Consider the following 27508-nt stretch of genomic DNA (forward strand, 5'->3'; position numbering starts at 1 on the left):
TATTATTATTATTATTATTATTATTATTATTATTATTATTATTCCCCATTCACTTCTTCTTTGACTTCTTCAGATTCTTTACTTCACGAACTGATAATACTCAATACCGATATCTTGAAATGCAGCCTCATTACGGCTTCCGACATGACCCACGATAAATTCCTTGTGTCGTTTGTCAGCAGCGAGGTCATCCTTTAGTGATCCCTTGTGTAGTCCCTCGTACTGTTCCTGGGTTAGATTCACGGGGTCTTCCAGTGCTGCGGCGACATTTACTTTAGACGCGGCCTTCTCCCATCCACTTACTGGAACCATTGGGATCGCCTCGCTTGCGTCACCAGAACCGTAGCCAACCATTACCATTGGATGTCCCGTGAGATCAATTTTCTTATTATACGCCTCCTCAAATCCGGCGGCAATCCAGCAGGGAAGTGATGCCGTGTATAAATTACCAAAGTTTGCCATTGCTGGACTACCAAGGCTCATTTTTGTGCGAAGGAGTGTAATGAAATCTTTATCAGCACGAACAGCTTTGGCAACTTTGTTAGTGGCAGCAAACACATCTTTAGGTTCACTACCTGATTCAATCATACCAAAATAATCAGGAATCACATCAAGTTCTTTTTGAACAACTGTAGGATCAACCTTTGCTGTTGTGCAAAGTTCCTCAAAATACTTTTTATGGGCTTCTGAAGTGGCACGAGCAAGACCACGGGCATAAAGGAAAGACATGGCCTGAATTGGCATCATATTATATGGTCGATGAAAGAAGAGTGCGGAAACAGAGTTATAATACTCACCAGGATTTTGTTTAAGTTTAGCCAACATATTTTCCACAGCCATAGTTACTTCATCCAGATATACCATAGTACTGTAGGGGCCAGAAAAAACTGGAAAATCAGGAATCTTACCATGTTCTGTGGTACTTCCATACTCCTTAATAAAGTGACGTTTGAATGGTTTTCGAAAGTCTGGTCCCCGATAGTCTGAGGCGGATCCGGAACACTTTGTATTCAGTTCCACCAGACGCGGTGTCTTCTCGACGAGCATCGCGACGGAGCCGGCGCCTTGTGTCTGTTCACCGGTGGAGCCGAGGGCGTATTCGGCCACGTCGGAGGCGACGACAATCGCGACTCTCTCGTCGCCGCCGTCGAGCTCGGCGTAGCGGAGGGCACTCTTGAGGGCGTACACCCCGCCGAGGCAGGCGTGTTTGAACTCCGGCACCTCGCAGTGGCGCGAGAGCCGCGGCAGGCCGAGTTCCCGCAGCGCCTTGTCGACCATTCCCCGCACAATGATGGAGCCGGCGGAGTTGTCCGTGCTGCTCTCCGTGCCGAGTCCGAGAAAACCAACACGCGCGGGGTCAATCTCGTAGTTCAGCACAAGCCGCAGCACCGCAGAAGCGGCCATCGTGTACGCATTCTCGTTGTGCGTCGTGATGCGGAAAGACTCGCCCACCACACTTGACACTTTCTTCCAGTCGTTGCCGGTCCACGCACACCAGTCCTGCAGCGCCACGCGGCACGGTGGGGTGTACACCGCCATCCCGCTGATTCCCGCAAGTGAAGACAGCGTCCGACGCATGATCTTTGGTACAAACAATAAACTTGATTTCAGCTTTTGGTACAATAATGAGATAGAGAGAAAGAGAGAAAAGAAAAAAAAAAGGTGTTGGGGGGAAAAAAAAATAAAAATAAACCAGAGCAGAAATTGGGGAGTGAGAGTAATAATCTTTAACGTGAGGAAAAACATATAGAAAGAATATTTATAAATTAATAATAATGAGAAACAAGACAAAGTGGGGATATGCAGGAGGAAAAAAAAAAAAAGAGGAAAGGAGGGATGAAACTAGGCATCATGCAAAATAGACAAAAAAAAAGAGACATAAAAGCAGATAATTTTAAATGCTGAAGTTTGCATAATATTTATTATCATAGAATGCCTATGCAAAAAGCAAAAGCAAAAAAAAAAAGAAAACAAGCAATATATTATACTAGAGATATCCGGAGAATGGATATAAATCCAGAAGAAGTAACTGCAAAAATAAACGAAAAAAAAAAACCGTTCGTTGCACTGTCACTTTTTTTTCTTTTCGGTTCTTGTTCTTGTTTCCCCTCTACTCTTTAAACCTGCAGAAAGTGATTATGCTTCATCTCTTCGAAAAAAATTGTGAGTAATGAAGGAAAACCTACGTGTTTTATCATTTCGGTGGTCAAGGACGCGCCGAACAATATATTTACACCACGGAGAGGTACCAGAGGTTTCTGGAAGCTGTGCAAAGGGTGGAACCCCCTCTCCACCATCCGTGAGAACAGAAGTTGTCTGTGAAAAACAATAGCGAACAATTTGCCTCAAGTTCTGCAGCAACTCCCGGATATGTACAATAGGATGATGCTTCTTATCTACATCGGATTCTGTTGTTTGGAAGCTCTGGATAAAAGCATCTACATTGTCTAAATCTTCTAGAATAGAATCCACCTCTTCTGGGCAAAATAGACGATCGTGTGTACCTTCAAGGAATACATAAAACAGGGACGCAACGAAATGTAGTAAAGCTCTTGTGCGTACTTCTCTTACCATAGTGGAGTCGCTAAGTTGTTCCGCAAGCGTACCAAATGAACTTTCTAACTTTTGTAAAATAAGTTTCATTGTAACATCAGGAAATTCTCGGGGTAAATGACGACGCCCTGATGCAGAAGTTTTATCTGTTTTCATAGATCGAAGGAGACGCATATCTGTTTTCAAGAATTTTTCAAAAAGAAGACTTCCAATTTCCACTCGAATTATAGCAACAGCAGCATATTCACAAAGAGCAAACACCATTTCTGCAAGGTGCTCTCCAGTAGACCTGACAAGATGTTCAAAGGAAATAGCAGGTACTCCTGTAACTCCACGCACTAATCGGTAATCCTCTTTAGTAAATGCCAAGTATCGTTTCCATCCACTCTTCAAAACAAAGAGAGAGTTCAAACGTAATGTAATATCATCTAATGACAGAGGAGGTACAGACATCTTTTCGCCAAGTTCTAGTAATCTCTTATACTCTTGTATGTACCCACTTTGTTGTGTAATTCCCTCGTTTTGAATATTAGGATGCACAAAACGACCTTTTACTAATCCAGCGGTATCATTTATACAATCGGATACATAAGAGAGACGTTGAAAAACTAATTCTTGTGCCCACCACAAAAGTGGTGAAGGCATAGGTGCTACAATTTCCTCTACTAAAGCCACTACAAGAAACTGAGCATCACGTGTGAAGTGCCCAACATCCTGAAGGCTCAATTTTGCCTTTCGTAGTTTCTGTCGCACCTGTTCTCTAACAGAATAGTCGTACCTTTCAATTAATGGAGCAATCCATGAAAGTTGACGACGTGTACTAGAAAGTAAAGCACGACTCATCTCTTTATCATTTTCTACACCAGGGGAAGAAAACTTAGCAAGAAAAGAAAGAAGAGCTGTTATCCCTTCAACGAAATCATCAGGTGTTTTGTCTCCACGTATAGCCTTTGCCCAATGTTGTGCAATAACATGCGATGCTGCAAGTGAAATTCCAGGCAAAATAAGAACAACGGCATGTTGAACACTATGCGAGAGTAATTCACAATACGCACGGGCTCGATCACCTACACTTGTCAATTTATCTAAAAGTTGTTGCGGTGGTTCAGCAGAGTTCATTAGAAACTTTGGACTACTAAAAGTGCGTAAAACAGAGCGCCCCACAAAAACCATAAGTAATACAAGTAGAAAGTCATCTACTGAACTTGTTGGTGGTAAAATTTGACGTCCATCTATTCGTACATAAACTGATAGAAATTCTGAAGGTAAGGATACGCAAGATTCTAGAAATAGTGCCGATACACAAATAATAGTATGTTCAGAGTTAATAGCACTAATAAGTGTCATTGGTATACAACATAGTTCAAATATCTCTTGAAGTATGTATAATTTATATTTAGTTTCTGGTGTGAGTGGTACTTTTCCAAGAGATTGAGTTGATCTTGACAATGCGTTTACGGCTGTCGCAATCTCTTTAAGAAAAGCACGTTGTCGTTCCAATTCAGCTTTTTCATCCATTGAAAGAAGTCTAGCATGCAAACGACAAAATGGATCAAGGGCACTTGATATACCGAGTTTTCTTCGTAATGCTGTCAGTGTATAACTCACCTGTTCTTCTTGCAGTAGAGTTTCTCCACCACGACGTGTGTCAATTTTATAAAGTGGGCATAACGCTCCTGCATAGATGAAGGCACGTAATGCCAGTGGATATTCATTTCCACCGGGGGTATCTGGATGTTTGCGGGAAATACGTAGTATTTTTTTCATTCGTTGTACAAATTCTTTATCTACGCTAGTATCAACTAGACGTTGTATAGTTGTAATATCAATAGATATAGGTAAATCACGTCGATCTAATGTTAGTTGTTTAAGGTTTTGAAGACTACGAACATGTTGCGCATCGCTAATATTAAAGGCTTTTAGAAATCCAGAACATACCTCTTTCTCATAACGCATAGCCTGTGGTCCAATAAAAACATCAACACCAAGTAATATGTGTTCATAGAATAACACATTCTGTTTGTCGTAATTCTCTCCAAAATCATTAAGTACGTCATTTTCAATTACAGGACATAACTCAATAGATGGAGGGTCAGGAAACTTTAGTGGATCACGTGCAGGGTAATCATCATTTGTCAAATATGGAGCAATATACTCAGTAATTGTAAACTCATGTAGTCCTTCAATTGGCAAAGGATTGCGATGTTGGGGTTTTTCTGAAGAAAATATAGAGGAACCATCGACTAGACTTCTTGAAAGAAGTCTATGTTCTCCCGCACTGTTCCGTCTATGTTTCTCTGCTGGGTAAAAGAAACTACTAACCGTATCTCTGGAACTCCCTACAGGCGCCTCCTTAGCGCTACTTTGTCCTTGTACGTTTCGAAGTAAATTTGCCATAAAACTTGAGAATCTTTCTACACCTCTTCGTTTTACTTTGTGACCACCACTACTCCCACCACTGCTGTAGTGATCATTATCATAGCTGGTACTGGTACGTCTACCTTCGCTTATCGTCAACATTGGTGGTGATCCTTCCACTTTAATTATCATTGGTTTACTTTCAGATGCAGTTGTATAGAGAGGTAGTGGAGATTCCATTTGCGATAAGTCAAGTTCCGTCAATGGATTTGAGCGAGGCGGCAGAATAACCGTTACATGCGGTGGTGGGTTCTGCAAAGCATAGAGAAGGAGTTTATCACGCTCTTTCTGCAGCTTCTCCATCTCTGTATTGTGGTAATCAACCAGCTATATTAAGTGACAGAAAAGAAAGAAAGAAAGAGTACACACACACACACACACACACACACTCTCTCTCTCTCTCTCTCTCTCTCTCTCTCTATATATATATATATATATATAATATATGCCTATTCTTTATTTTTTTTTTAAAATAGGACTTTACGTGTACCGCAGTGTACACGTGTGAATGAGAAAAATAGTTTCTATAGGGAGAAAAAAAAAAAAACAAAGAAAGAAACGAAAAAGGAATATGGTTCGCTAGCAATGATCGCAGACCAATGAATAAGAGGAATAGGAACATCAAAGTAATAATAGCTACACCCAAAAGCAGGACAAAAGAAAAAGAAGAACAAAACGTGAACAGTGGAACACGAATAATAATAATAATAATAATAATAATAATAATAACTGGAAAACAAAACAAAAAAAAAAACAGAACAAAAGTGAAAGCGAAAGGAAAGACAAATTGCTCATGTTTCCCGGGCAAAATACAAATCCACAAAAAAACTGCTTGCCCAACGTGATGCAACGGGATTTTCTGAGATAAATGCAAAAGACCAAAAAAAAAATGAAATTCTCTTAAAAAGTTAGGAGTATAACGTGACAGTTTATAATAGCTAGACGTCAACGCTCAGCCTCGTTCCTTTTTTTTTCCCCCTTCCTTTTTATTTTTCTATTTCACACACATACACATATACACACAGAAAAAAAGAAAAAAAAAAGAATCAGTTAAATAGAGAACCAAATATAGTCCACATTTTTCGTTACTCTTTCTTCCCATTTTGTTTCTCTTCCCTTTCGCTTTCACTTGTTACACTCTATCAGCAGACACAAATACACAGAAACTCCTTTTTTCGTATTACACGCAAGTGGAGAAATCTCTTGTTTTTTTTTCTTTTTCTTTTTTTTTTTCTTTTCTTCTTTTTCTTCAATTATACTCCTCCCTCATAGATACTTGTACTTTTTATCAGCACGTATTTCGCTTCGCTTCCCTGTAGACCTGAAGCACCTCATGTCGATATTCCTCCTTATTTGCCCACAGCATGGCCGCACGGTTGTTGAGTGGTGACTGATTATTTGGGTTGTCCAGGAGATTTTGAATGGAGAGGAGAATCTTCGAGACGGTGTACACTGCACTCCAGTTGTCCTTGAGGATATCGAGACAAATGGCGCCGTGGGTGTCGACATTTGGATGAAAGCACGGGGTGAGGAACCGCACGAGTGGAGCCTCAAACGGGTAGTTTGGCGGAAACTCAATAGAGAGACGGAACTCTAGTCCCTCATACGGTGTGTGCGAGACGCCCTGCACAGTGCCGATCCAGTGGAAGAGATTGTCGTTCTGCGGAAAGGCGGAGATGCCGTCGGCGGGGCTCATCATGAGTTCCATGAACTCTTTTTGCAGCCGCGATGACGCACTGCAGCTCGATGAGGCCGATGTCATTCCCTACATACATACACACATATATAAGGAGAAATAAAGAAAGAGAGAGAGAGAGAGGGAAAAAAAAAGAGAAATGTGGATGTTAGTTTGCATTCGTGCATTTTTTTTTTTTTTTTCATGATTCACATCCCCCACACGTAAGAACGTAATAAATAAATAAAGAGCATGAGAGGAGCAAAACAGTAAAAAAAAAAAAAGGGAGACATGATGCGTACACTACAAGTACAAATACTGTAAAGATAACAAGAGCAAGAAGAAATAGAGTATTATCAATGAAATCAAGTCAATATTTGAACTAGCTTTGGGGGGATAAATAATTTTTTTTTTCAAACTTCACTGAAGGATTCTCACGGATGGAAGCCAAGTTCGACCAAGCCACAGCGAGAATCGTTTTTCCCACTGCTCATCCCGACATCCTGATGCGTCCATACAAGTTTCACTCCTCTCAAAGGAATCTGAGTCTGTAAAGAACGCAATTGCCTCTCGTGAGAGGTACTCCACGTACGGTTTTCCCAACACCACCTCTTGTGTGGCGCTGCGTCGCTCCACATCGTAGCGGGCGAGAGCTTTGTTCACATGCACTACCGCCGGCCACTCTGAGGGGTAAAAGAGAGATCGCACGTGATGGAGCAGCCGCGCCATTACTGATACCCGCATGGGGTCAAGTCCAATGTAAATATCATCAAATGGAACCACACACTTTCTTCCCTCGCTGTCCTCCAGCAACAGCGGGTGGCTCTTGAGAGGCAACTCCATACAAACCACCGGTGACTCAAAAGGATACTTGGACGGGAAATACACCCGGAATGTGAACACCCCACGGTACCACGGTGATGGGAATCTCGTTACATTCAGCAGTCCACACCACCAGTTTTGCTGATACTCATCGCAGTCATCGCGTGGCGGGACTAGCAGTATGTCTTCAAACTCCCCGCACTTCGTTACAAGGGCATACTCTCTGCGTAGGTATAAAGTGCGGTGCAGTGTATCCCGCGATGCTGTAGATGACATATCATTGCGTGAACTCATGCGCGCAATTAAATAATAAAAAGAAAAAAAAAAAACACCCCAAATGAATCCTAATAACTTGCTCAGATATGGGGATAATTCTAAAGGTGGAAAAGAAAGGGATGAAAGAAGGAAAGGAGCAAAAAAAAATATTAAGAATGAATTTTCGAAAGAATGAAAAAGTGAAGGGAGAAAGAAAAGAAGATAAAAGAAGAATAAATAAGAGATTTTAACATTAGACGAAGTCAAAAAAAAAAAAAAAAAATAGAGGGTAGAACAGCCCCATATTGCTTTACCAACTTGCAAAGACAGGGACACACAAAATAATAAATACCCCCATTTATCATTGTCATGTTTATATATGGAGAAAGACAGAGACTCAATCAGAGGCATAAGCACCCCATCCACCAAGTCAAGGGGTTGCAGTTCGGGCACACTCACTCACTCATTGTGAGAGAAAAAGAGCCTTCCACGTTTAATGTGATCGACGGGGGAAAAAGTGTAGGAAAAGAAGGAAAATATTGTGGATGACATTAGTAAGAGAACCAATCTACAGACATATGAATAAGCATACATATTATATATCACAAACGATGATTAACAGCAACACTCATTACGATTCTGGTTTTTTCGTGATCTTGGTACAAAGGAAGCATCTGGTGTCTTGAGCCCCACGGCAGAGACATAACGTACCTTTTCACCCTTGTCAGTCGCCAAATTTTCGTAATAGGCAAGAGAGAGATCCCAAGCTAGACCCTCGGCTTCGCCGTCAGAAACTATATCGTTATCTGGAACCTTACTCACGGAGCGTATATCCGGTAGACCCTCTTGCCACTCGTATATGAGACGATACGGCGGCCTACTGCCACTCAGGGAACCCACACCCGATAAACCACTGCAGCGAGTGCCACTGCTCATATCTGTTATTCGCGAAACAGATGGTAAAACGATGGGAACATTAGAAGTAGAATACCTCTTTGAAGAAGACACACCCATGAACTATCCTTATCCTATACAGAAATATATCCTTGCGTCTGACGAATAAAAAAAGAAATACCCACAGAAAACAAAAAAAAAGAACAAAAACAAAAACAAAAAGGATGATTATACCACCACCACGTGAGCGTTTCAATGTACAGCTAAGTCAAAGTTATATTGTTATTTCCTTTAGGTGCAGTGACATGGAATTGCGGCAGAATCGTTGAAGCAGGTGCATAGTATCGTGTGTACGGTCAACTCTGTAACAGTTACTATGCAAGATACAAATACAGCCAACATTGCCTTTTCTTTCTTCTTCTTTTTTGAAAATCAGATTCACGCACGCACACTCACAGGCATACAAATACAGAAATATATAAATATTATCAGACGTAGGAACCCCCAATGTAAAAGGAGAGCGCGATACACGTAGTTGAAAAGAAGAGTGTAACATTCTCCTCTCACCACCGCACTATCCACTTGTATCACATTCATTTTTTTTCTTTTTCTCCCCCTCCCTCTCCGTTTTCCCTTCCTTTGTTCACTCAGAACCCAACTTTAGTCGCCGTCTTTGCTCTTCTTCCTCTCTCTCCCGCTCACGAGCCCTGTCACCAAATATATCAAAATTTGGAGGTTGCTTGGGTGTTGTGAATTCTTCATGGTGATCATCACATTCGATAAGTACACCAGGGACTCGCATTTCGCGGGTACACTGTGCAGGATCCGTGAAACCCCAAAGGGCTACGCCAACCTTTCGTGTGTGCCATCGGCGCTTATATGTTTCAGAGAATAATTCATAGCATGGACATACCAGTGAGACTCCAGAAACCCAAGGATTTATGCTTTCTTGAACATAATTCAGCACTCGATCCAAAAAACTGGGGCAGACACGAACGAACCATGGTACATCTTCTGCCCCTGAGGCAATCCAGGAACGTAAAACGCGACCTGAATGAATTTGTCCCACTGCCACATTTCGATCTCGTTGTCGTACATAATATAATATTGATGGGCTAAACGCGATGACAGTTGTTTGTTCATACATGTAATCTGGGTAACGACGATACAACTCTAGTACTTTATCTGCACAGAGTCGTGGACGCCGCATTTCCTTAATTTCAATGAGCATCTTGAGATTGTTCTCCCTACAGAATAGTAATGACTCTTCTAACGTTGGAAGTCGTATCTGTCCTGTTGGGTCCACTAAAAATGGGAGATTCTTAAGCTCCAGTAGTGTGAGCTCATCAATGCGCCTTGTTGGCGCTACTCCCTTCAAGTGACCATTGCACGTGACATCATGAAAGACGGCGAGTTCATTGTCTTTTGTGAGCCGCACGTCGACCTCAATACCCGCGGCCCCGCGGGAGAGTGCGTACTTGAAGGCGTCCAGCGTGTTCTCCGGCACGCCCGGCACGCCGCGGCAGCCGCGGTGCCCAAAAACTTGCGCCCCCCAATGCAGTCGTGTGGGGCCGGCGGGGAGTTGCATGTGCCGCACGTACGCCCAACTCGCCGCCGCCACCATCGTGGAGGCCACGAAGACGCTCTTCATTCCTACTCGCTTTCCCCTACAACAAATAGAATAAAAAAAGAAAAATATAAAAAAGGAGAGAGAGAGAAATAGATATATTCAAACAACAACGTTCTTTCAAGGCAAAGGAGAAGACAGACATTGAAAACAGACGTGTAAAGGAAATAATAAGGAGAAATGCAATATAATAATATTAATAATAACAATAAAACAAATGAATGCAGCGGCAACCAATAAAGCAAAAAAAAAAAAAGAAAAAAAAAAACAACAAAGAAAAAAACGAACAACCAATGATAACGCAACATCTATCATTTCATCTTCACGTTCGTTCAGAGTACTTCATACAACTTTGACCACCACCACCACCACCACCACCACCACCACCTTCCTCCTCATATATATATAGATATGTATATAATTTACTCACTAAAAGTAACGCCATGAAACGTCAGTGTTAATTCATATTAACAGAACGCTACGATAGGAATCGCATCTTTATGTTTTAAGTCTTCTAGAAGGTCCTCCAATTGCACCTTCATGGTACGATCACCAGCAGAGAACCACTGCACCAGATCAGCTGCACAGTAAGATGCGTGACGCGTTTTCACCCACTCCAAACGTTCCTCTTTTCCTTCAACAAAACCGGCTTTTATTACACTAGTCACATAATCTGGTAGAACAAATACTGCTTTCCCAAATTTTGCCCCCACTAGTTGTTGAAAACTCTGTACATCTACTGATATCTGCATTATTAGAGCATCTGTAGGCTTCTTTCTAGCTAATTTGGCATATTCCTTTAATAAGGTTGTTTGTACAGCAAATATAAAATGCCTTAAAAGAAGTCGCTCTAATTCTGGTGTTGGCATAACGTGACGTTTTGCATTAAGAGCACTCATCTCTTCTACTAACTGTTTAACGTAGGAACTAGCATGAACTTCCTTTTCATTACCTCGTAGTTTGCTAATACTCTGAGCAATGTTTTCCATTGGAAACATTGCCAAACACAATCGATGAAGACCAACATGCAATAATTCTACAGAAACCGCTTTCAATTTATTACACCGCTGAACCCACTGGTCCACCGTAATAGGAGGTAATAATGGGGCTACAGAATACACCATTGCTTCAAGAAGATAAACTAAAGTTATACACGATTGTCCAGCCACAGCTCGATTAACAATCGCATATTGATGTGCTTCACTTGTAATAATCCCACGTATACGACCCCAAACACGAGGGGGAAAACGTGCAGAGATGTCATCATCTGATGTTAATACTGAAACACTTCCATTAAAAGATATTGTGGCAGAATTGGTATTTTGTCGTACAGTCCTTTCTGCTGCTATACGCATCTCTGCAAACATTATTTGAGTTGCTTCACTAAAGTCACCTTGATTTTCAAGATGTACCGTTCTTGAAATAGAAACAAAATTATCAGCCACTGTGTAAAGATATAGAGAAATAAGATCTTCTGCCCAAGAAAGTGTATCCGCTGCAAGAGGTGCAAATCGAGCTACTATTCTTGCCACATATTCTAACAGTACATTTGCTACTGCCACTGCTGATGGGGTTAAAAGTGATGGAACATCTTGTACCCCACGGCGGGCAATTTCCTCACGAAATGACTCTGTCTTTACTGTACGCGCCGTATCTTGTAATATAAGCATTTGAGTAGTATAAAAGGGATTTTCACGACTACCTGGGGTTTCAATAGAAGATTCTGAAAGGTATGATTTAACTTCCTTTACAGTATGCCGATATGTTTCTGGATGAAGTGGAACTACAACTTGCATATCTAGTGCACTTACATCGTCCACAACCCATGCATCATCTGCCATAAAGTTTAATATTTGAGCCGCCTTAGGCTCTTGAAACTGATGTGTAATATATTTAACAAGAGATGTTTTTATCTGTGAACGGGCATTGGACTGATCATTCTTTTCAAGACCTAGTACTGATATTGCCTCAATAAGCATACTCACTACAAAATATATGTGTAAAACTCGTTCAACATCAACATATTCAAAGCGTGATTTTTCCAATACAAGGGTAATTTTTTCTACAAGATCATGTCCAATTTTCTGACCCACATGAGTAATTTCTTTTAATGTTGCAGCATGTAGTGAAGCTAATGAGTTATTCAAACGACTATCATCATTATGCATTTTTCGCACTGTAGTAAAAAGAAATAAGAAATCCATCGTCTTAGCTGACATTTGACATAAACAAAGCATCAAGTGATCAGGATCAATAGCTGCAGCGATATCAGCTATACAAGCATCTTCATCTTTTATATGTGATACCTCTGTAAGTGACTTGGTGAGTATATACACTGCTGATTGCCAAAAAGTTTGTGCTATAAGACTTGGAATATAATTTTCAGTCTTCAATACGATTGATGCCTCAAAAGCATTTCGGTACTTAGATGGAATAAACTTTGTTGTTAGACATTCTTGTAATGCCGTCTCTTGAGATTTTTGCAGTACCTTATTATTATCACGATATTCTTTCCACTCATCTATGACATGAGTCATGCAGTGTAACCTCTTAATTCTATCTTCTTGTTCAATATCACCTTGTACACGCAAAAGATCTGCTGCTTCAATAAGTTTACCACCTTCTAAAAGCGTCAATAACTGATTACGCTTCCAACAAAGTTCTTTCATTGCATTAAGGAGTGAAAGTGTTGCTTCGCAGTTACCACGCCTACGATGGTAAACTAATATTTTCATTTGTTCTGCTGCCCCATTTTTAGCCTTTCGGATAAAATTTCTACCCTTTTTACAATCACTTGATGTCTCCAGTAGTCTATCATTGATAAGACGAATTTCCTCCACACCGTTAACAAAACCCTTACGATTTGCCAAGACCCGTTTTTTTAGCGTCGCACTCACAACATCACATTTTTGCCGCAACTCTCGTATTGCCGCTTCTGTTAGCTGACGTTGTTGTTGTTGCTGTACATCATCACTATTGTCAAGAACGACTTCCATATGAGTGATTTCATACCTCATAGCATCATAGGATTTGTCAAAGAATTTCTTTTCCACCCGCTCGTGAACTTGCTCGTCTGTTAAGGCCTCTTCCTCCTCCGACTCCACATCACTCACCTCCGCCGCCGCAACGCGCTCACCATGCTCGTTGTTGATTTCTGCGCCGTACCGCAGCTGAAAGAGACGCCGCAGGGCTCCACTGCTGCTCTTCCTCATACTGCTGGCACCGGGCACGCGAAGCCGATCAACAGGAATACTGCGCAGCACATTTTTTGTCATTTTGTAACCCTTTTTCGCCCCACGCATCGCCCCTTTCCAGGCATAGCTAATCCCATCACGCATTTCATCCATTTGTACCACTACTATTGCACTGTCATTTTTAGAGGGAAGAAATAAAGAAAGAAAGAACAAAAAAAAAAGGGAGGGACAAGAAAAGAGAAAAATAAACCAAACATTCATTATACCATTAGTAGAATAAAATATAAATGAGGAAATGAAGATATGAAAAAAGGAAAGAAAAAAGGGATTGGATACAAGACTCTAATAACTCTGAGTCGTATGGCGAATATGCAGAAATAAAAGAATATATACAACACCCTTCTTTGTCTCTTCTTCTTCTTCTTCTATAAATAAATAATACACATACACACAGATAGATAGGTAGGTAGAATATATATATATATATATTCCTATGTATGCAAGCATGTATGCTTAATTGCGTAAAACAGACGCAAAGAAGGAGAAAAAAAAAAACTGAAATACCCCATCAGAAGATAAATAAAAATAAAGGGGGTTAAGAAAAACTATATGAGAAAATCTCAGCGACCATCCTTGTAGAAGAAACCACTACGATTTACATCTTGCTCATGCATGCGACGGCCCACTTCTAGCTGTTCCTGTTGTTTATCAAAGCAAAGCTGCATAAGTTGTTGTGCGCTACGCATCTCCTCCATTTTCTCGAGGAGATCTTTTTCACGCAATCGTGTTTCTGCAAGGGTTACCTCACTAATGTTTTTTAGAGACTCAAGATTTGCGCACCGCTCTTTAAGTGCTGAGTTCTCTGCCTTGCGTGCCTGCAGTTGACTTGATAATTCAGCCTCTCGTTTGCGCACTTCTGCGAGCTCCTTCTCCAACATGGCAATCTTCTTCTCATCGTTGCGTGTCTGTCGCTCTAACCGCCGCTTCTCTACCTCAAGCCCGTTCGCTGATCTTGTGAGTTCTGCGACGCGCTCCTCCAATCGACTCTGCTGCGCTGCGGCGGTGTGACCCGTCTGCTGTGCCCCCTGTCTCGCTGCGGCGAGTTGCTGCTGCAGTGTTTGCATCTGCCGGCGTGTTTCCTCCAATTGCAGCTGCAGTGTTTCTTTGGCCCGCAGTGCCGTGCGCAGTTCCGCCTCGGTGTGGGTGCGCGCCTCGCCGGACCGCAGCTCGAAGCCGCGCAGTTGTTCCTTCAGTGCTGAGATTTGATCCTCGTGGTGGGCAATCTCCAACTTGGCGCACTCCAACTCCGTCTTGTCGCGATGGAACTGTTCCTCCTTGCGGCGGTAGTCGCGCAGTGCGGCGTCCGTCTCGCGGGAGGCACGTGCCGTCACGTCCGCAATCTCCTGTCGGAGTTGTGCAATGTCCGCCCCGTGCTGCAAGGCAATCTTGGAGAGTTCTTTATTGCGATCATCCACAACAGCCTGCATTTCCTCCTTGTGACGACGTTTCATTTCATCCATTTCACGATAGACCTTTATCTGTTGTTGCTGCAATTGTTCCGTACAGTTTTGTTTAAAAGACGCGGCAATTTCCCAACCATTGTGAGTGACTCGGCCTAATTGATGGAATGCACGCGAAGTAATGGCAATAGCAAAGTCGCCAAACATTTCTTTTGTCAACATTACATCTTCTGCAAAGTTTGTAACTAAACGACAATACAAATTGGAAACTCTGCGCTGAGTGTTTCCAGCGTACTGCAGTGCTTCTTCTTTTCTCTCCTCTGATACACGAAGCGCTTCTCTTGCATCTTCCAATTCGCGGTTTAACACATTCAATCGGTTCATTGCTTCATGTAATTCTTCTGTATTTTTGGTAAGCTGTGCAGTCTGCTGCTGCTTAACTCGATCTAGCTGTTCCTCCAACATACCCTGACTGCGTTCAGCAAGTCTTTTTGTTTCTACCAACTCCTGTTCACGTAATGAAAGATGTGCTTCTGCAGTTTCTTGAGACTTACGCGTATTCTGTAATTCTTCCTGTAGTTCTTTTACTCTGGATTTATACACTTCAACACCTTGTTCACATGACATCTTCGTCTTTTTTAAGTTGTTTTCTGCCTCTTTCTTTCTTTCTACAACGGCATCAACCTGCTCTAGCGCTTTACGCAGTGCTTCCTTTCGCATTGCATGTTTTTTTTCTTTTTCATTTAGTAATTCCTCCATATTGTCTACACGCTCCTGTAACTCACGATGTCGTTCTGACATTACTTCCATCTCACTCAGTTGCTTCTTTAGTTGTTCCTCCCGTGTTTCAAGTTCCTTCTCAAGTAAAGAGATGCGATCACGTAAAGCATCAGATTCTAGACGATTTAAATCTGCCTTGTGGGTGAGACGTTCCTCAAGTACTGCCACTTTTGCACGTTCATCCCCAAGACGTGGAAGTTCATGTTGTAAAGATTCAATGACACTATCACGACGAAGAAGTTCACGTTCCAGTTCTTCACAACTTCGTTTGGCCAAATTCTCCACTTCTTTCGCATGCTTGGCAACCTGAGTACATTCTACTGCTTTTAATTGTAGTTCTGCACTAACACGTTGAAGTTTCTCATTACATTCTCGAAGTTCCTTCTCGGTTATTTCCTTCTGTTCCTGTAATTTTTCAAAAGACGATAACTGACGATCTCGCTCTCGTCGCATCTCTATAACTTCTTGTTGTAACTGATGTACGTTCTCTTTAGATTCACGTAGCTTTGCTTTGAGATTTGTCAAATCTATTTTAGAATTTTCATCATTTGTTTTTTTAAGTTCATGTTTCAATTCAAGTGTCTCATTTTGTTTGGATGAAAGTTCTTCTTTGACCTCTGTTAGGGCCCGAACGACTGATTCATATCGTTTGACGTCTTCTGTCCGTTCATTTTCTAATTGACTCACTGACTTTCGTAATCGTACCTCCACTTCTGAATTGGCATCAAGTAATTGCTGTTGTTTGGTCACTGTTTCACGAAGTGCCAATGCCTCACGTCTTGTATCTTCTAACAATCTCAGATTCTCACGGGCTTCAGCTACGCGCCTTTCACATTCTTCACGGCAACTCCGAAGAGCTTCTTCAGCAGCCTGCAATTCACGTTGTTGCAATTTATTATTAGAAACCTCCTCTGTGAGTCGTGAAGTGGTAGACTCCAGTCTCTGACGGAGGTCATTGACTTCATTTTCTAATCCTCTTTTACATTCAGCCATCTCATTCTTGTGAGCCCACGCCACCTCTTGCAAACGTTTCTCCTGGACAGCTAATATAGTTTCTTGATGATGTTCTTTATCCTTTATTTGGTCTTTCATTCTCTCAAGAGTGACGTTAGCAGCATCAATTTTGGCAGAAAGTGTTTTCTTATCTTCTGCTGATCTTTCCTGTAGCATGCTTATTTGATGTTGAGCGTCCTTTAGTTCAAATACGATACGATCACGATCTTCCTTGACTCTATCCCGCTCCGCTGTGATAAGCGCTAATTTCTCTCTTAATTCTGCACTCTCTCGTATCGACGCCTCCTTAACACTAGAGAGAGAGACTTGATATTCCTTCAATTCTGCTGTAGTTACTTCAAGTCGCCTCTGTAGTCGCTCCACTTCACGTTGCTGTTCTGTCATATTAGAGTGCATGTTATTTAACTGTAAAGACAACTTCTCAGACTCTTGTTTACTACGTCTACGCTCCTGTTCGAGAATCTCTGTCTTATCTGCCAATTGGTATTCTACAGCCTGTACTTTCGCTTGAGTTTGTCGAATTTGTTCCATAGCTGCGTCAAGCTTCCCTGTGGCTTTCTCAGTTAAATCACGAGCAACTTCAACTTCCTTCTCCTTGGAAGCCAAAAGTTTCCTACTCGCTTCTCGCTCAGCGTCAAACCTTTGACGTGCTTCTTCCCCTTCATGTGAAGCTTCTGTGTATTTCCTTTGCAACTGTTCATACAATGATCTGAGTTCATCAAGTTGAGTTCGGTATTTATTAGCAGCCTTTTTTATTTTTGACAAATCTGCTTTTAGACTATTTGCCTCCATTGTAGCGTTTTGCTTTAGAGCCCGTATAGACTCTTCACGCTCAGCAATAGCATCAATGTGAAGCTGTTTTGAAATCATGGACTGCATCTGAAGTCGCATGTCCTCTAAAGACTTTCTCAGTTCTATATCAGCTGCCTCTCTCGCTAGTAGTTGCTTCTCTCTTGAATCACATGCGTCCATGATCTTTCGAGCTGTTTCACGCTCGTGCCATACATTTTTTTGTTCTTTCTTTAATTCATCGCACTCATTTCTAATAGTTTGAACTTCCACAATGTGTTCTTGACGCACTTGTTCCAGTGCTCGAGCATGCTCTTGTCGATTTTCTTCCATAATCTTCGCTGACTCATCTAATTTTTCTTGCATCGCTTGAAGTTCCCCTTTCATGGAATCATTATGATTCACAAGTCTATTAATATCGGTTTCATCCTTTTCATGCATTTGTTCCATTCTCCTGATTCTTTTATGTGCCTTTTGTAGTTTCTGTTGGGCATTCAGCATATCTGCTTTGTGTGTGTCTTCTCGTTTTTTTAACTCACAGCGATGCTCCTCAATGCTCCGAATGAGTCCATGGATCTCATCATCCTTGGCGTTAATAACACGCAGATACTCCTCCAGCAGCTGGTCAACGTGTGCCATTACCCGTTAATAAAGTCTGTCTCTTTATTCTTAGCCAATTTAAGGCGTGGCAGACTATGGGACTTCTTACAGAAAGCTCAATTAACATATACAAGAGGGAGGGTGAGAAAGAAAGAAAGAAATTAAAAAAAAAGAAAAAGAAATAGAAGGCATGCAAGAGAGCCATCAGAAACAACGATATCAAGAGAAAATACATGTAGATACACAATTCCCAAAGAATAGAAAAATAATAATATTAAGAATAACAATAACAGGCTTTATAAAAAAAAAAAAAAAAAACCAAAGGCTACACCGAAATTAGGCTTATGGATCTCTCTCTCTCTCTATTCTGAATCTTTTAAGATGATATTTTCATACCCCGTATAATGTATTCGTTTTATGACTATGTTTAAAGTAAACGTAAAACAGTAGTTTTTCATGTTTTCTTGTTTTTTTTTTTTTTTTTTTTTTTCTTCTTCTGTACCCAAAAGAAGTTTGATGTAGTTTAATTTCGTTTTTTGTTTTGTATTTCTTTCCAAATCCTTGTGTCCAAGATACTTATGTACATCTCATATAAATATGAGATGTACGCTAAAAATAATAATAATAATAATAATAATAATAATAATAATAATAATAATAATAATAATAATAACAATCAGCTTCTTTTAAAGAATTTGCTTCATAATGAAAGTGTAAAAAAGAAAAAAAAAAAAGAAAAGAAACTTACACATTAAGCTCCTTCTTGATCGTCTTGAAGGCCTCCACTGCACGCATCACATCCTCGGTGGAGTGCGCTGCGGACAACTGCACCCGAATGCGTGCCTGTCCCTTTGGCACCACAGGGTAACTGAAGGCAATGACGTAAATGCCCTGCGACATCATTCGTGATGCGAACTCAGCGGCAACGCGGGCATCGTACAGCATCACGGGGGCGATGGGGCACTCATCATGTCCGGCAATAGTCAGACCGGCCTTCTTCATCTCTGTGCGGAACAGCCGCGTGTTCTCCTGCAACTTCTTCTGTGCAGAACCAGAGTTTTGCAGCAACTCCATGACCTTCAGTGTCCCGCCAACTGCCGCAGGTGCGATTGTGTTGGAGAACAAATACGGACGACCCTTCTGGCGCTGCAAATCAACAATTTCTTTACATCCAGATGACAGACCACCGCTTGCACCACCAAGAGCCTTACCCAACGTTGTGTTGACGATATCAATCTTGTCCACAACTCCAAAGAGTGTTGGGGTTCCTCGGCCTCCCTCACCCATAAATCCTGTGGCGTGTGAATCGTCCACCATGATGTTGGCATTGTACTTCTCTGCGAGAGCCACGATCTTATCAAGTGGTGCGACATCACCGTCCATGGAGAAGACACCATCAGTCACAATAAGACGAATACGCTTATTCTGTGTCTTCTGAAGAGCGGTCTCAAGCTCAGTCATATCCAAGTGTGCGTACCGGTGTCTCTCAGCCTTGCACAGCCTAACACCATCAATGATGCTGGCGTGGTTCAGTGCATCAGAAATAATGGCATCCTCCTGAGAAAGTAGTGCCTCAAAGACACCAGCGTTGGCATCGAAGCAACTTGGGTAGAGAATAGTGTCTTCAGTTCCAAGGAATTTTGTCATGGTATCCTCAAGCTTCTTGTGGATATCAGTTGTACCACAGATGAAACGCACTGATGCCAATCCATAGCCGTGAGTATCAAGTGTGTCCTTCGCTGCCTTCACGATCTCTGGGTTGCCGGCAAGTCCAAGGTAGTTGTTCGCGCAAAAGTTCAGTACAGGTTGGTCAGTGTTCTGCACATTAATATTGGCGCTCTGCTTCGATGTGATGACACGCTCAACTTTGTATGTGCCTGCTTCCTTTGATGCGGCAATCTGTGCGGCGGCCACCTGACGTAATGCGGGGTTTGCAAGCTTTGGTGCTGTGCGGAACATTTTAGTAATTTAAAGGAAAAAAAAATATATGTTTTCCACGCTTTTTTTTTTTTTTTTGTTTTCTTCTTCTGTGGGATAGTTATCGCAGTAAATCAGTCCGCCCAGGTGTAGTTGGGGTGAGATCAACCCAAAGAAAGAAAATAAATAATAAAAAAAAAAGAAACAGAAATTTATACAGTAATAAAAATAAAAGAGAACCTTCACATACAAATAAAGGTAATAATTCATACAACATCATGAAAAAAAAAAAGAAATCATAGATATATATAAAAAGAAAAAAAGAACAGCATATAGAGGTAACATCATAACAAAAACCCCAGAGCGTGTTCATTTTTTTTTTTCTTCTTTTCCCACTTATCTACAACAATCACAATTCACGTAAAAATCTGCATAAGAATAAATGCAAGATACTCCATGACGTCTATTTTACACTTTTATTGTGTGCAACATATGCACTACACGGTGCGGAAGTATATCCTTTAGCTCTTCACGACTTTTCTCTGAATTTACAACAAACAGTCCACGGGAGCCTCTGGGTAAAACAGGTTCCCCCCTTAAAGCATTGTCCTCAAAAAGTTCTTTCAGTGAGTTCCCCACACCTCGTACTACTCCCACATCCTCAACAAACCAAAGAACACATCTATTAGCAGCAGCGTCTCTCTTGAGACGCTGCAAAAACGAAGTAACACTGTCAAATGGAGTAGTTAATCGATGAAGCGTGACACACTTGGGAAGGGTAGAGAGTTGCTTTTCAACCAAAGCAGAGTTCATGCGCTGCAGATGGATGCCAGTGAGTCCAAACCTCTTTGTCGAAAAGGCAGACACTAACGGCTCCGTTGATGTGCAACAATGGCAAGGAAAGCTCTGATTTAAATCCTCATTGAAGAAATAAAAAAAGACTATAGCTACCACAACAGCGCAGATAAATCCAACAGTATGACAAAATCTTATTTTGTTGAAATACAGTCTATTACCGCTTTTCTTTTGCTCTGTTTTTTTCTTTTCCTTCTGTATCGGTTTTACAGCAGTCTCTATGCTATCGCTTCGAGTAGCTGATGACTCATTGCGTGATCGGGAGCTATCAGTTTTTATGGGTGTTTCACTACTACCACGTTCTTTTCGACTACTCTTCTGGCGTCCTTTCTTCTCTTGCATACCTTCCTATTGCCTAATATTATGTAAGAAAAATAAAATAAAATAAAAGAAAAAGTGCAGATGATGAGAGTAATCAGAAACGCAAAACAAAACAAAAAAAAAAAAAAATGGACATGAATGATTATCAATTCTACAGAAAAAAAAAGAAAAACAATTGTGTCAAAAATACGCTCTGTAACCCAATATTGGCAACAACATTGTTTACAATCTCTTTCACACATGGTCTCCAGGGGAGAGCTGAGGGAATTCTTTCATGTCATCGGTAATTCCCACCAGTTGTTCATACTCATCATTCCAGTCATGACGCATACACAACTTCTTAAATGCACTACGTCCTCTCTCAGCTAACTCCCATTGCTCTCCGCGCATTCGTCTCACCAAGTCTAATGCAAACATCGCATCGTCAGCCTCATTAGCTGCCTCAAGTAAATGAGTAAATGTATATGGAAGAAAAGGTATACCCTCAGCTTCTTGCTGTTTCCCAACTTCAATAGCCTCTGTCCATTTTTCCTGAGACATTTTGGCTTTTATTAACGCCAGATAGCATACACTATCTAGCTTCATCTTGCCACTAAATTTTTTGAATACCTCCTCAACCTCATGACTTCTATTAGCCTCTGCGCATGATGCAAGCACACAACCTACCCCAACAACATCAGGTCGAATGCCTTCACGCTGCATTTGGTGAAGTACCGCCAATGACGCCTCCCATGCAGCAGGTCGCACACACTGTCGAAGAATGTTAGTGTAATGAGCAGCATTGAGCGCAACTCCTTCATGACGGGCGGTGTGCCATAACTCAATCGCCCGAAACCAGTTATTTGACTGCGGACTAAGTAACTCCTGCTGCAGGGCATAAACGTGTCCAAACTGATGCATCCATCCACCACCATATCGGGGGAAAACCCCTTGTCCTGAGATGCGTGGGTGCATCCCACTTAACTAGAACAGTGAACAACAAAGACAAGAAGGAAGGAATGAAGAAAAAGAAAGAAAGAAAAAGAAAAAAAATATGAAAATGAATAAGTAAAATTACAGAGAAGGATTTATCAATGGTCATCAATGCCTTCTTTTTCTTTTTTGCACCCACTGTCACAATCACTCTGGAACGAATAAAAAAAAAAAAAAAATAAAATAAAATGCTGAACAAAGGTCAAAACAGCACGAAAAGAAACATACGGTTCAAATGGACTCACGGGAAAGCGTTACTTTACGCCTCCGAGACAGCTGCTTACTTGGAGCGCTGGCGCATACGACGACGACGGCGCTTTAAGCGCTTTATGCGCTTCTTGTGCCACTTAGGCCTCATGCCTCCGGGGCGGCTGATTGTCCCCATTTTCTACCTTTAGAAATAAATACAAAAAAAAAGAACAAAGAAATCGAAAAGAAAGAAAAAATCAATAGGAAGACGAATTACAGGGAAGATTTAAACAAGACAAGAAGGAATGACCGTCTCTGATCCATTATAAAAAAAAAAAAAACATACATTAAAAAAGCACCTCACATAGTGAGAAAAATAGAACAACAGCACCGATGAGTAACACCTGGAACACCACCGTTTATGCATCTCCTCACATCAAGAAAGGCACTTGATGTTTTGCTACTGCTTACTTGGAGCGCTGGCGCATACGACGACGACGGCGCTTTAAGCGCTTTATGCGCTTCTTGTGCCACTTCGGCCTCATGCCTCCGGGACGACTGATTGTCCCCATCTGTGCTCTATGTAATGGTACAATTAAGAGAATAAAGAAAAGAAGAAAAGAAGAACAAAAGAAAAAGAAATGAAATACAGTCACGAACAAGAACATTAAACCAGACTCCAACATACAGAACGGTGATCATGACGGTAAACATAACAGTGATTAAAAAGGTAAAAAAAAAGTCAAAACAGCACGAAAAGAAACATACGGTTCAAATGGACTCACGGGAAAGCGTTACTTTACGCCTCCGAGACAGCTGCTTACTTGGAGCGCTGGCGCATACGACGACGACGGCGCTTTAAGCGCTTTATGCGCTTCTTGTGCCACTTAGGCCTCATGCCTCCGGGGCGGCTGATTGTCCCCATTTTCTACCTTTAGAAATAAATACAAAAAAAAAGAACAAAGAAATCGAAAAGAAAGAAAAAATCAATAGGAAGACGAATTACAGGGAAGATTTAAACAAGACAAGAAGGAATGACCGTCTCTGATCCATTATAAAAAAAAAAAAAACATACATTAAAAAAGCACCTCACATAGTGAGAAAAATAGAACAACAGCACCGATGAGTAACACCTGGAACACCACCGTTTATGCATCTCCTCACATCAAGGAAGGCACTTGATGTTTTGCTACTGCTTACTTGGAGCGCTGGCGCATACGACGACGACGGCGCTTTAAGCGCTTTATGCGCTTCTTGTGCCACTTAGGCCTCATGCCTCCGGGACGGCTGATTGTCCCCATCTGTGCTCTATGTAATGGTACAATTAAGAGAATAAAGAAAAGAAGAAAAGAAGAAAAGAAGAACAAAAGAAAAAGAAATGAAATACAGTCACGAACAAGAACATTAAACCAGACTCCAACATACAGAACGGTGATCAAAACGGTAAACATAACAGTGATTATAAGATAAAAAAAAGTCAAAAAAAACGTAAAACAAAAGAACCTAGTTGGGCACCTTCAGTTTACCCTCGCTGACCTTAGCCTGAATATCACGTGGGTGCTCGCCATCAATGGTGCAGCCGATGGAGACTGCAGTTCCGAGGACTTCCATCACGACGGCCTTCATGCTGGCGGCCATGGAGTTGGCGGACGCCTCCTTCGCAATCTTGAGCACCTCTGAGAAGGCGATGTTGCCGCTGTGCTTGATGTTCTTCACCTTCTTGCGGTCACGTGGTGGCTCCTTCAGCGCGCGGATGAGGCGCGAGGCGACGGACGGCGTCACGCAGACGGTGGCCACGCGGTTCTTCACGCGCAGCTGGCACGTCACCTTCAGGCCCTTCCAGTCCTTCGTGGACTTGGCGATGTCGTCGCCGATCTTCTTCGCGTTGAGACCGAGCGGGCCGACCTTTGGGGCGAGTGCTGCCGCCGCGGGCACCTCTCCACCGACGGCACGCACAACGATGGTGATCTCCTGGTTGGGGTCGAACTTGGGTGGCATCGCTTTATAAAGGTTCCTGCAAAGCAAGTAGAAATATAGAAGAGCAAAAAGAGAAAAGAGAAAGAAAGAAGGAGAATAAAAGAGTTTTTTCTTTTGTTTTGTTTTAATCAAAAAAAAAAGAATTAAAATAGGTCAAGATAACTAAAAAAGAAATATGCAATAAGTGCTTTCGGAGACTTCTCGTGACATCTGGAAACCCTTATTTATATATTTAGTTAATGTACCCGAAACACATTCACTGTACCATCGTCATCAAGATCAACATGGAGTGACATTGATTCGGTAATTTTCTCTCTAAGGTGATCCAGAACGCCAGGGCCAACGGCTGCTTCTACAGCATTTGCAACACATCGACCATTCTCCATAGGGAGATCATCCCGGACCAAATCAATAAACCAAGAGACAACATCCTCATTAGCTTGTATATCATTAATTACATCTTTGTTTCTACACTTAAAGTTGTGAATGGTCAATTGCACAATCTCTCTCGCTGTTTCCAGTGATGTAGGAAGAAAAGGATAAGTTCGAATCATAGATGAAGACAATTGACTATAAAGATTTTTAAAGTCATCTTCCACAATTCGGCGCATCTCAGTAAGACTTTTCCCTTGTGTTCGTCCCTGGCGACCAAAATCAGTTGTAATAATTACCGTTAAAGAAGATAATAGTACACTAGGGGCCTCAGGGAATGAAGATGCTCTTCCCAGTAGTGGAAGGAGAACACGTACAAGATCTGGATGTAGCGCACCAAGATCATTTATGATTACGACACCATTTTTTGGAAACAGTGTAGCATGTTGAACAATTTTTTGTACCACATCTCTGCGAAATTCCGCTACAGAGAATCCATCGTAGCTAACTCCTGAAAGTACCAGTGAGGAATCCCCCACTGTACATGCAAGGTCACTGCAACGGAGACCCAAAGCGAGTGAAATGAGTTGTGCCAGTGTTGTTTTGCCTACCCCATTATCACCTGCAAAATGTAGTACAAGTGGTTTATCAGGATTTTCAAGTTTAACAGAAATATCTTTTATAACACCTTCTATAACATGTTCTTGTCCTTTTAGGTAATGTCTAGAAAGTCGTTTAAATCGAGCCAATATCATGTTTTTATAATCTATTCTTTCAACACTCACAGGATAGCGATAGAGTGAACACTTTATTATTCCAAAAAATGTATGCTGAGAACTACACAGGGGCTTCTCAACACAATCATCATTACCCCATGGATTTAGGTCAACATCGATCGCCCAAATTGTCAATGCGAGTACCACTACTAAGAGTGCAAAAATAGTATTGACATGGGCACTTGCATGCATGTAAGACCACTTCCTTGATAATAATAATAGTACACAAACCAAAGCAAGATGGAAAGAATAAATATAAACAAACAAATAAAATAAATAAATAAATAAGACAAGACGTACATTACAGAAAGAAAGAAGTACAAAAAGAAAGAAAATCATAAATAAATAAATAAATATATATATATATATATATATATATATATACTACCATATTTCTGGAATGTTTTTTTTTTTTTTTTTCAGAGTTTTACCTTCTTAGAAGTTGATTAGATTACGAGTTGAATCTTACGTCCCACTTAAAAATTTGTAGCAGTTGTTCCTAGTTTCATCCAAAAAAAGAAAAAAAAAAAACAGATAAACACAGATATAAAGAAGAAAGAATTTGGTAAAACTATCTCAATATATCCCATCCGTCTTCCTATACAGTTACTTTTTCTTCCTCACCCCACATATCGTGTGAGCCCTCAAAAAGGCGAACTTTCTCCTCAATGTTCTTATCATCATCGTCTTCAACAAAGTCATCACGTACTCTATGAATACGTAAACCACAGAAGAAACTCCATTTTGCTGATGTCAAAAGGGCAATAAATGAGCAGAAATACGAATCACCCTTCCACGCTTGTCTCCGCTTAATTCCTTCTCCCAATGCATACAAGGCCAAACCAATGAACCCCAGCGTAATAATTAAAGAACTCAACTGAAAACATATTCTTGATTTGCTTCCTGCTGGAAAAATGGAATATAGCTTTTTATCTGGTATTGCATACAACACTGTCGCTACACCGATAAAGAAGCAGGCGATAGCAAACCCAGATGCGGCAAGATAGTTATTGAACTCTCTTATGAATATAATAGCGCCAACCGCGTATGAAACAGCAAACAATACGTATAGAACCACACGGATTCGAAGACATGCCTTTTCTGATATGGCCATTTTTATTATTATTATTATTATTATTATTATTATTATTATTATTATTGATGTTTGCCTTCTTCGTTTTCTATCTCATTTACCCAAAACGCATGGATGTAAAATTTGGAGAACGATAAAAAACAAAAACAAAAGAAAAAGAGAAAAAAAAAAAGAGTAATTAATATAATCAGCTATTTCTAAATCAACTATTTCAATGACGCAAATATGCAACTTTATTAATGCATGATTATCTCGAAGACAGCAGAGAAAGAAAAAAAAAAAAAAAAGAAACTAGAAAGGGTCCATATGGGTGTAAAGCACCACCACAATACCAGACCTGAGGAAAGTAACTACTCTTTCCAACAAAGATAAGACACAAAGTGATAGAATATATATATATGTATAATAAAGGAATATCACACTTATCAGGATGAATCGTTACCGTAATAACGATCTCAACCCCTTCTTTAATTCGTACCTGAAGCAGAAGGGACATTCACATGACCAAATGGACAGTGACGACATCTATTTCCGCAACATATACCACGCTGCAAGTGAAAATGACGTGTTGGCACTATTTGGCCCGTTAGTGGGTCGATGTATTTTGTATTTCCGGCATCGCAGGCTTTCCGGTGCACCGCATAAACTTCACGCGGGAGTCGACTCTCCACTTCGTTTTTCCCGTCAACCACAACATTTCTTGCCGCGGGAAACGCACCAAGCTTTCGCAAACGTTCTTGAATGAGCGAAGATTTGAAGCGCCTTTCTTCGAGAATGGCACCTTTGCTTGCGAAAAAATCCTGTACTACATGATTTCGTCTTTGAGCAGACATGCTCGTCACTCTCTTTACGAGAAAAACGAAAAAAAAGAACAGGCAGAGAAAGAAAACCAAAAGAAAAAAAAAAATAATATTTACAATAATATTAATAATAATTAATATTATTATTATGAATA

General features: G+C 41.1%; 15 protein-coding genes across 15 annotated transcripts; all 15 read right to left on the reverse strand.

Annotated features, from left to right (window-relative positions):
* Positions 1-78: 78 nt before the first annotated feature.
* Positions 79-1578, reverse strand: TM35_000152910 (hydroxymethylglutaryl-CoA synthase; the record flags this gene model as incomplete). The annotated part of the gene is made up of 1 exon (XM_029025943.1): positions 79-1578. The coding sequence occupies one exon, from the start codon at positions 1576-1578 to the stop codon at positions 79-81; it is 1500 nt and encodes a 499-aa protein (XP_028882926.1).
* A 558-nt stretch (positions 1579-2136) lies between these two features.
* On the reverse strand, positions 2137-5274 carry TM35_000152920 (uncharacterized protein; the record flags this gene model as incomplete). Its single annotated transcript, XM_029025944.1, has 1 exon — positions 2137-5274. The coding sequence occupies one exon, from the start codon at positions 5272-5274 to the stop codon at positions 2137-2139; it is 3138 nt and encodes a 1045-aa protein (XP_028882927.1).
* Positions 5275-6259: 985 nt separating this feature from the next.
* Positions 6260-6733, reverse strand: TM35_000152930 (ubiquitin-conjugating enzyme E2; the record flags this gene model as incomplete). Its single annotated transcript, XM_029025945.1, has 1 exon — positions 6260-6733. The coding sequence occupies one exon, from the start codon at positions 6731-6733 to the stop codon at positions 6260-6262; it is 474 nt and encodes a 157-aa protein (XP_028882928.1).
* Positions 6734-7066: 333 nt separating this feature from the next.
* Positions 7067-7762, reverse strand: TM35_000152940 (uncharacterized protein; the record flags this gene model as incomplete). The annotated part of the gene is made up of 1 exon (XM_029025946.1): positions 7067-7762. The coding sequence occupies one exon, from the start codon at positions 7760-7762 to the stop codon at positions 7067-7069; it is 696 nt and encodes a 231-aa protein (XP_028882929.1).
* Positions 7763-8338: 576 nt separating this feature from the next.
* Positions 8339-8737, reverse strand: TM35_000152950 (uncharacterized protein; the record flags this gene model as incomplete). The annotated part of the gene is made up of 1 exon (XM_029025947.1): positions 8339-8737. One exon carries the CDS (start codon positions 8735-8737, stop codon positions 8339-8341), a length of 399 nt encoding a protein of 132 aa, XP_028882930.1.
* A 523-nt stretch (positions 8738-9260) lies between these two features.
* Positions 9261-10268, reverse strand: TM35_000152960 (uncharacterized protein; the record flags this gene model as incomplete). The annotated part of the gene is made up of 1 exon (XM_029025948.1): positions 9261-10268. One exon carries the CDS (start codon positions 10266-10268, stop codon positions 9261-9263), a length of 1008 nt encoding a protein of 335 aa, XP_028882931.1.
* A 443-nt stretch (positions 10269-10711) lies between these two features.
* Positions 10712-13591, reverse strand: TM35_000152970 (uncharacterized protein; the record flags this gene model as incomplete). The annotated part of the gene is made up of 1 exon (XM_029025949.1): positions 10712-13591. One exon carries the CDS (start codon positions 13589-13591, stop codon positions 10712-10714), a length of 2880 nt encoding a protein of 959 aa, XP_028882932.1.
* A 467-nt stretch (positions 13592-14058) lies between these two features.
* Positions 14059-18120, reverse strand: TM35_000152980 (basal body component; the record flags this gene model as incomplete). The annotated part of the gene is made up of 1 exon (XM_029025950.1): positions 14059-18120. One exon carries the CDS (start codon positions 18118-18120, stop codon positions 14059-14061), a length of 4062 nt encoding a protein of 1353 aa, XP_028882933.1.
* A 705-nt stretch (positions 18121-18825) lies between these two features.
* On the reverse strand, positions 18826-20040 carry TM35_000152990 (2-amino-3-ketobutyrate coenzyme A ligase; the record flags this gene model as incomplete). The annotated part of the gene is made up of 1 exon (XM_029025951.1): positions 18826-20040. One exon carries the CDS (start codon positions 20038-20040, stop codon positions 18826-18828), a length of 1215 nt encoding a protein of 404 aa, XP_028882934.1.
* Positions 20041-20466: 426 nt separating this feature from the next.
* On the reverse strand, positions 20467-21195 carry TM35_000153000 (uncharacterized protein; the record flags this gene model as incomplete). The annotated part of the gene is made up of 1 exon (XM_029025952.1): positions 20467-21195. One exon carries the CDS (start codon positions 21193-21195, stop codon positions 20467-20469), a length of 729 nt encoding a protein of 242 aa, XP_028882935.1.
* Positions 21196-21408: 213 nt separating this feature from the next.
* On the reverse strand, positions 21409-22128 carry TM35_000153010 (uncharacterized protein; the record flags this gene model as incomplete). The annotated part of the gene is made up of 1 exon (XM_029025953.1): positions 21409-22128. One exon carries the CDS (start codon positions 22126-22128, stop codon positions 21409-21411), a length of 720 nt encoding a protein of 239 aa, XP_028882936.1.
* A 1710-nt stretch (positions 22129-23838) lies between these two features.
* Positions 23839-24333, reverse strand: TM35_000153020 (60S ribosomal protein L12; the record flags this gene model as incomplete). Its single annotated transcript, XM_029025954.1, has 1 exon — positions 23839-24333. One exon carries the CDS (start codon positions 24331-24333, stop codon positions 23839-23841), a length of 495 nt encoding a protein of 164 aa, XP_028882937.1.
* Positions 24334-24548: 215 nt separating this feature from the next.
* TM35_000153030 (uncharacterized protein) lies at positions 24549-25652 on the reverse strand (the record flags this gene model as incomplete). The annotated part of the gene is made up of 1 exon (XM_029025955.1): positions 24549-25652. One exon carries the CDS (start codon positions 25650-25652, stop codon positions 24549-24551), a length of 1104 nt encoding a protein of 367 aa, XP_028882938.1.
* Positions 25653-26058: 406 nt separating this feature from the next.
* TM35_000153040 (putative multi-pass transmembrane protein) lies at positions 26059-26574 on the reverse strand (the record flags this gene model as incomplete). Its single annotated transcript, XM_029025956.1, has 1 exon — positions 26059-26574. The coding sequence occupies one exon, from the start codon at positions 26572-26574 to the stop codon at positions 26059-26061; it is 516 nt and encodes a 171-aa protein (XP_028882939.1).
* A 446-nt stretch (positions 26575-27020) lies between these two features.
* Positions 27021-27386, reverse strand: TM35_000153050 (cob(I)alamin adenosyltransferase; the record flags this gene model as incomplete). The annotated part of the gene is made up of 1 exon (XM_029025957.1): positions 27021-27386. One exon carries the CDS (start codon positions 27384-27386, stop codon positions 27021-27023), a length of 366 nt encoding a protein of 121 aa, XP_028882940.1.
* Positions 27387-27508: the final 122 nt, after the last annotated feature.

Source organism: Trypanosoma theileri (assembly GCF_002087225.1).
Source record: "Trypanosoma theileri isolate Edinburgh chromosome Unknown TM35_Tth_15_V1, whole genome shotgun sequence".
In the NCBI taxonomy this organism is placed as follows: Eukaryota; Euglenozoa; class Kinetoplastea; order Trypanosomatida; family Trypanosomatidae; genus Trypanosoma; species Trypanosoma theileri.